The sequence below is a fragment of the Argentina silus genome (genome assembly GCF_951799395.1).
Source record: "Argentina silus genome assembly, chromosome: 12".
In the NCBI taxonomy this organism is placed as follows: Eukaryota; Metazoa; Chordata; class Actinopteri; order Argentiniformes; family Argentinidae; genus Argentina; species Argentina silus.
Window position 1 is genome coordinate 5,972,231 of NC_139666.1, and position 7,500 is coordinate 5,979,730.

The window sequence follows — 7,500 nt, forward strand, 5'->3', positions numbered from 1 at the left end:
CATATTTCAGACACCCCCCCTAAGTGCCACCGCCAGTGCCCCCTGACAGCGCCCGTGGGTTCCACTCAGACTGTTTTTACTTTTTTTTTTAAAGCTGCAGTCCGGTTCTCTTCATGTCTCTACCCTAGGTCACTCAGCAGCTCTCCCCTGTCTAGATAGGATCCATGTTACAGGGGGGGGCCCGTCATTTCACTATAGAACAGGTTCTGGTCTTCCATCCTACGTTCTGCCGTAGTGAGCAATGCTGCGGTTCCAAAACCTCTAGTCTTTCATCTGTCAGGTGAATGTCTCTCAGTTCTCAACAGGGAGACAACAGGAGGAACAGAGAGCGCTATTGTTGTTGCTGTCAAAGCGAATCACAGACATCAGAGGAGATAATTGTCTTTTTGTCTCGGAAGTCTCGTCACGGAGAGAGAGGCAGGACGGTGTTGTTTTGCATTTAAGCACTGCGCCTCTGTATGTGGTTCTCTCTCGCTTTCTCTTTCTCTCTCCCTCTCTCTCTCTCTCTTCCTGTCCCTCCCTCTCCCCCCTCTCTCCCACTCCCTCTCTCTCTCCCCCACACCTCTGTATCTCCCTCTCCCTCCCCCTCCCCTCTCTCTCCCCCCCCACCTACTCCCCCCCTCCCCTCCCCCTCCCCCTCTCTTTCTCTCTCTCTCTCTCTCTCTGCGTGTGTGAAGACAGTACCGGAGTATGAGTCAGGTTGATGATCCGGAGACTTGGTGTGAGAGACATCCTCCTACACAAAGAGACGACTTCCTTTCTGTCAGCTCAACACACACAGACATGCAGCTGTTGTTTTCCTCTTTGTTGCAGTTCTCCCTGTTCACACATTTAATTGCCCTTCATTGTTCACATGGAGAGGGAGGGTGTTTTTCAGTGGTCCACTGTATAGGGAGATAAATGAATGAGAAATCTTGAACCTGTATATCGGAAAACTTTCCATTCTAACTGTGTTATGCACGTTATGATGTCACACGACACACACACACACACACAACAAACTCGTGTCTACATTATTCATGCCACAGGTGTCCATGTACAGTACATTGATCTCCATAAAACCGCCGTCTACACAGGTGATGTATACCATTTAGCTGACGCTTTTATCCAAAGCGACTTACATTGCAGTGAGTGCATACATTTCAGTATATGTGGTCCCAGCGGGAATCAAACCCACAACCTAAGCGTTGTTAGTGCCATGCTCTACCGAATGAGCCACAGAAGAGCTGCACGTCTGCATCAAATTCATCAGTTGAAAATGTTGTCTTTCTGCATCGTTATTCTCTAGAGGAAGAAATAATGAAAGTTTCAGTGATTTGGTCGCCATGAGCATATTCATGCAGAACCAATGCAGAGTACCAACCATGGCAACCGTAAAACGGAAGTCGGGATTTGCATTTTTTCTTTGCTTTTAATTGATTTTACAGGGACTGAATGATGACTAGCACGCACACCCACACACCCACGCACTCATAAACACACAGACAGACAGACAGACACACACACATGCACTCGTAAACACACACACGCCCACACACTCGTAAACACACACACACACACCCTAACTCTGCCCACCTCTAACTCCCCCATCTCTCTACACTGTTTCAGGGATCCACTACCGTAAGTCATGTGCGTCGTCGGGGGCGTGTCTCATCGCGTCGTCAGGCTACCAGCAGTTCTGCACGGGGAAGCTGAACTCTGTCTGCATCAGCTGCTGCAACACCCCCCTCTGCAATGGCCCCCGCCTGAAGAAACGGCTCCTCCCCTCCGCCGCGGCCTCGCCCCCGAGTCAGCAACGACTTTCCCTCCTCTTCCTCCCTCTCCTCCTCCTCCTCCCGCCCTCTCGATTGTGCTGACAAGGTTTCTAACATGTGGGGACATATTGAGACTTTGTGGGTTGTGCGAACGTTGGTTTTTGATGTTGGAGAGATGGTTTTCAGACCAGGGAGGGGCACAGCAGGAAGGGGAGGAGTCGGCGGGAGAGGAAGTGATGCGATCTTTGTGCGAAGGACCAACTCAATGGAGCGATGTCACTTCCTGAGGGTGTGGGTTGTTATATGGATGCCATGGAACGTTGCTGACATCACGAATGGGAAGACATTGATTGGCTAATTTAAGGACACTGGCTTTATACTGTGGATGCTACCAGGTAAGATGTGTGATTAGAGATGAACTGGAGTACAGGGGCAGAGAGAAGACACCATTTTAATAGTGTGACATAACATTGAGTGATGATGCAGATGATGATGACGATACACAAGTCCTATCGATTGTAATATACTGTAAATACATTTATTTTTGTTCTTCAAAAAATACATGCAGTTATAAAAGAATGTATGGGTCCAGAGGAGACTAAAGATGGTCCCATTCTAAAACTGAAATTAAGTCAAATATCTGTGTGATAAAATAGCTTGGCTGCTCCAACACCTCCTCACGCACCTGACAGGCTGCTCTCTATCCAGATAGACAGGGTCTAAGAGATGAGCTCTGAAGACATGGTCCTGACTGTACTTCTGCTGTGTGAATGTCAGGGGAGGCCGGTGGGGGTAGAAATCGGGAGGACGGGCTCATTGTGATGTATAGAACGGAATGAGGAAGGGTATCAAATGTTTACAATGAGCCCATCCACTTATTTCTACCTACAGCAGCCTCCCCTGGTGTATGTATTATAGTTGGACTCTTATGTTCTTGTCTTGAGGCCCATCACCGGTGCTCTCCCGTGAGGCATGTCTGTGTTGTGTCACTCTAAGGAAAAAGGGGTTCCAAAAGGGTTCCTCGGCTGTCCCAGTGGGAGAACCCTTTGAAGTACCCTTTTGGGTTCCATGTAGAACTGTTTTGGGTTCCATGTAGAAACCCTCTGGGGAAAGGGTTCAACATGGAACCCAAAAGGTTTCCACATCAAACCTAAACTGGTTCTTCAAGGGGTTCTCCCACAGGGACAGTGAAGAACCCTTTTTGGTTTTAGGTAACACCTTTTTTTCCAAGACACACACCTTGTATCCCTCTTAGATCCATTCAATACTGTTCTATCAACCTTCACACATGCACATGCACACACGCACACGCACACGCACACGCACACGCACACGCACACACACACACACACACACCTTAGTACCTGTGTTAGGTTCTTTGATTGAGGAATATTATTCAGTTGTTTCTATTCCATCCACACCTGGGCAGCCTTGTATCATAACCTGCACGTTCACATATTGACGTTTAAGCACTTTTCCTATTCGTCATATTATAAGACGTAATTCTCATAGCGACTGATACAAAAGGGAGACATGACAATGATTTGCTAGGTAGTACAATAGGTTGGGGTGACAGAGGGTGTGTAACCGGTTTTGTTTGCTAATTTGTGTTGCTAATGTTTCCTAATAGCTTCCCCAGATAAACTACAATTACCCTAACCACTTCAAAGTTAATACCAAACTGCCTAACCCCCACATTATTCGTTGCTAACTCAGTTTTTCTTTATTAAATCTCTAGACTTCTTCTACTTTGATGAAATAGGACATTGCCTAGATGTAGTATGAGGATGTTTTGCAATGATATCGTGTTAGCTGGGTAGTAACACCATGACACAGGTTATACTAGTCAACAACAACAAACCATGTTGCCACTCTACGCTAACAGGCATATTTGATCCAAAATGGCATCAACCCTGTCATGCTGTGATGCATATTTGATCCAAAATGGCTTCAACCCTGTCATAGTATATGTCAATAAACTGAACAGCACTGAGCCCTATATCTCAGTCTCTGTGGGCACTTTGCCCCTAGGTCGTGAAATAGAACCTGGATGATCTAAGACCACACAGGGAGACTGGTCAGGTCTGGTGGGGGGGTCCGTGGAGGGGTCGGTAGAGCTGGTGGGCGTGTCGGTGGAGCTCTGGAAGGTGGTAAACGTCGGGGGCGTGGTGTTTCTCCCCAGGGTAGACTGGCCTCCATCGGCCCCTGTTCCCCCCCGGGTGCGCCGCAGCGAGTTGAGCAGCAGGGGGCGTAGTGAGCGGGCGGAGCTGGCCGGAGCGCTCCTCAGGGTCTTTTTGTTGACGTGTTCAATGGTTAGACGGCAGCGCAGCACCTGCATGAAGACCTGCACAAGAGTTAAGACTGTTATAGCCTTTTCAGACAGAAAATACAGCTTCAATTGTGCTTCGATAGCTGTTTCTTTCTAAGCGTAACCTTTCAGACAGACAGAACCCTTTCACAAAGTATTCAGTCAACTGCACCATGGAACGTTCATGTTTTGTTACCCTAACGAATGTTATGAGCCATTTAGTTAGCTTGCCAGCCAACAAGTTCAAATCACGACATTTTGAGACCCATCAGGCAATCTGCTCACATTTCCCTACCGTATCTTAAAAGAAGACATCGCAAACTTTCTCCAGATCGTCAAAATCTTTATTAAAAATGCCAAACATGATGGACAGGATCATGCTAACCTGCGCAGCCTGCACTTGTTGACATCCGATTGATTGACAGTTCAACAGTTCAATTTGTCGCACAGCAGCGCAGAAGCTTAAGTCCCGCCCACATTGGCGCTTCGGCTGTGGCTCGTCTTCCAGACAGAGAACATGGGGCAGCCGTAGCGCTACATAACGATCTCCCGAGTAGGTTGAGTTCACTTTAAAAAGCTGGAGCGTTCCCTTTCAGACAGAACTAAAAGGCGTGACTGAAGCACTTCAGTAGTGCAATTTCCCCTCTGTCTGAAAGGGGTATAAGATATGATGCAGGAGAATGTTAAATATGATGCGTGTCCCTTCACCTTCTGTACCCGACCTGGGTTCAGCCTACACTTCATTGTCACTGGCATTGCTTTATGATGATGTATTGTTTGATATCAAGTATTATTTATTGTTCTATTTCATTGTATATTTATAGATTGTTGGCTTTGCTCTGTAAAAACACTTGATGAGATGTTTATGAAAACAATGCGCTTCACAAATAAAATGGATGATTATTATCATTGGTGTTATTATTAATATTAATATTATATTATTATCCTAGCTATGGTCACCTGTCTAAACTGCTCAGAGGAGAGGTTGTAGAGGAAGGGGTTGAGGACATGGCTGAGGTAGAAGAGGAGAGGTAGAGGAAGGGGTTGAGGACATGGCTGAGGTAGAAGAGGAGAGGTTGTAGAGGAAGGGGTTGAGGACATGGCTGAGGTAGAAGAGGAGAGGTAGAGGAAGGGGTTGAGGACATGGCTGAGGTAGAAGAGGAGAGGTTGTAGAGGAAGGGGTTGAGGACAGAGCTGAGGTTGAGGAAGGGGTTGAGGACAGTAGAAGAAGGTGTCACCTGTCTGAACTGCTGAGAGGAAAGGTTGTAGAGGAAGGGGTTGAGGACGGAGCTGAGGTAGAAGAAGGTGTCGGCGATGGGGTGCAGCATGACGTAGCTTCTGAAGAAGGACATGGTCCAGCTGGACTTGGGCACCGCTGCTGCCATCAGACGACGCACCTGGTTGGGCAGCCAGCACACAGCCAACGCTCCCACTATCAGACCTGGAGGGGGGGGGGGGGTAGAGAGAGGGATCGGGAGAGAGGGAGAGAGAGGGAGAGAGAGATGTAGTAAATTGAGATGGGGAGAGAGAGAGAGAGAGAGAGAGAGAGAGAGAGAGAGATGTAGTAGATTGAGATGGGAAGAGAGAGAGGGAGAGAGAGAGGGAGAGAGAGACAGAGAGAGAGAGAGAGATGTAGTAGATTGAGATGGGGGAGAAAGAAAGGGAGAGGAGTGAGAGAAGGGTTGGGGAGGGGGAGAGAGGGGGTGGAGAAAGGGAGAGGGGGGTTGTGGAGGGGGAGAGAAGGGAGAGGGGGCAGACAGAGAGGGAGAGAGAATGAGGCGGAGAAGAGAAAAAGGCGGATACAAAGAGAAAGAAATATAGCATAATTAATGCAGGGAGAATGGGGTGAAAGACTAATGAACAGATGTTTTGCATTATTCCGTTCACTTCAAACTCTCAACAAATGTTGACGATGCAATTATAAGACAGACGCGAGATAATTCCGTATCGATTGTTTGATGTATGACTACTATTGTGTTGGGAGCGTCTGCCATTTCCTCACAAACTTCTCCAGCCCCTGATGAATTCTGCTAATCACAATAAGACAAAAACTGCCTCTTCAAATTAAATGGATATTTTTTTCCCTCTATGTCATTTCCCACTGAATGGAGGAGAAGAGGAGAGGAGGTCTGCATGGCTGCAGCCACACACACACACACGCACGCACTCACGCATGCACGGACACACACACACGCACACGCGCGCACGCGCACGCACGCACGCACGCACGCACACACACACACACACACACACACACACACACACACACACACACACACACACACACACACACACGGACACACCACTGCTGGCTAGTCCTCAGGGGGCAGCCAGATTATTTAAAATTACATTTCAATAATTAAAGTGTATTTTACACATTCATATCAGCCTGCCACACGGTCCACTGATGATGAATATACATGAACAGGTGGTGGAGGTGGAACTTGGAAAGGCGAACACAAATAATGTGTGTGATGACATTGTGTCTTCTCTCTCACAATAGAGCCTGTCTCACAGCTGAAGACGTGTATTGTGGGTCGAAATCACTTACTCTGAGAGGGGTCTATTAGTGTGTGTGTGTGTGTGTGTGTGTGTGTGTGTGTGTGTGTGTGCATGTGCGTGTGTGTGTGTATGTACGGTGTGGGTGTGTGCGTACGGTGTGTGTGTGTGTGTGTACGGTGTGTGTGTGTGTGTGTGTGTGTGTCTCTCTCTCTCTGGAGGTTAATTATAGGAGTCTACTACTGTACATTCCTACAGCCTTGATGCTCATTCCAGTCAATGTCTCGACTGCCACCACTGAAGCCCTCTTCACGGTGAAACAGAACACACACACACCTCCACAGAGAAAGTATGAAATTTGATCTGATTTATAAATGTATTAATAATGGGATGTCTTGGCTGGATGTATTTGAAGTGTCACAACGACGCTAGGGAATTATATCGGAAAGAATGGAATCAAAAATCAAACTGTTGAAAAACGTTGTTATCCTCAAAGACTAAACGTCAGCCTTGTCTAGACTCTGCTGGGAAAAGTAACAAAGATGACCAGCTGTCTTTCAGTTTAAAACTGCCTTGAGTAACGTGTGTGTGTGTGTGTGTGTGTGTGTGTGTGTGTGTGTGTGTGTGTGCGTGCATGCATATGTGTGTGTGTGTGTGTGTGTGTGTGTGTGTGTGCGTGTGTGTCTGTGTGTGTGTGCATGTGTGTGTGTGTGTGTGTGTATGTGTGTGTGTGTGTGTGTGTGTGTGTCTGTGTGTGTATGTGTGTGTGTGTGTGTGTGTGTGTGTGTGTGTGTGTGTGTGTGTGTGTGTGTGTGTGTGTGTGTCTATGTCTGAGTGGATATTTGTATTCTGCAGACTGAGGATGAGTGATGCTTGGCTTTGCTGTATAATTGAAAATGATCCTTGATAATCCTCAGAGGTAGTTCTCATTCCTCTCAT

The 7,500-nt window shown here is 47.3% G+C and overlaps 2 protein-coding genes across 2 annotated transcripts in view; one reads left to right on the plus strand and one right to left on the minus strand.

Annotated features, from left to right (window-relative positions):
- LOC310813220 (ly6/PLAUR domain-containing protein 1-like) overlaps positions 1-2,969 on the plus strand; it is a gene marked incomplete at both ends in the record, with an annotated part of 15,908 nt that extends 12,939 nt beyond the window's left edge. The window contains 3 exons of the mRNA XM_083682083.1: positions 1,609-1,788; positions 2,751-2,805; positions 2,966-2,969. Coding sequence (XP_083538209.1) covers positions 1,609-1,788; positions 2,751-2,805; positions 2,966-2,969 — 239 coding nt within the window. The remainder of the gene's footprint in view (positions 1-1,608; positions 1,789-2,750; positions 2,806-2,965) is intronic.
- A 781-nt stretch (positions 2,970-3,750) lies between these two features.
- LOC310813221 (G-protein coupled receptor 39-like) overlaps positions 3,751-7,500 on the minus strand; it is a gene marked incomplete at both ends in the record, with an annotated part of 23,491 nt that continues 19,741 nt past the window's right edge. Inside the window, 2 exons of the mRNA XM_083682084.1 lie at positions 3,751-4,098; positions 5,301-5,503. Coding sequence (XP_083538210.1) covers positions 3,751-4,098; positions 5,301-5,503 — 551 coding nt within the window. The remainder of the gene's footprint in view (positions 4,099-5,300; positions 5,504-7,500) is intronic.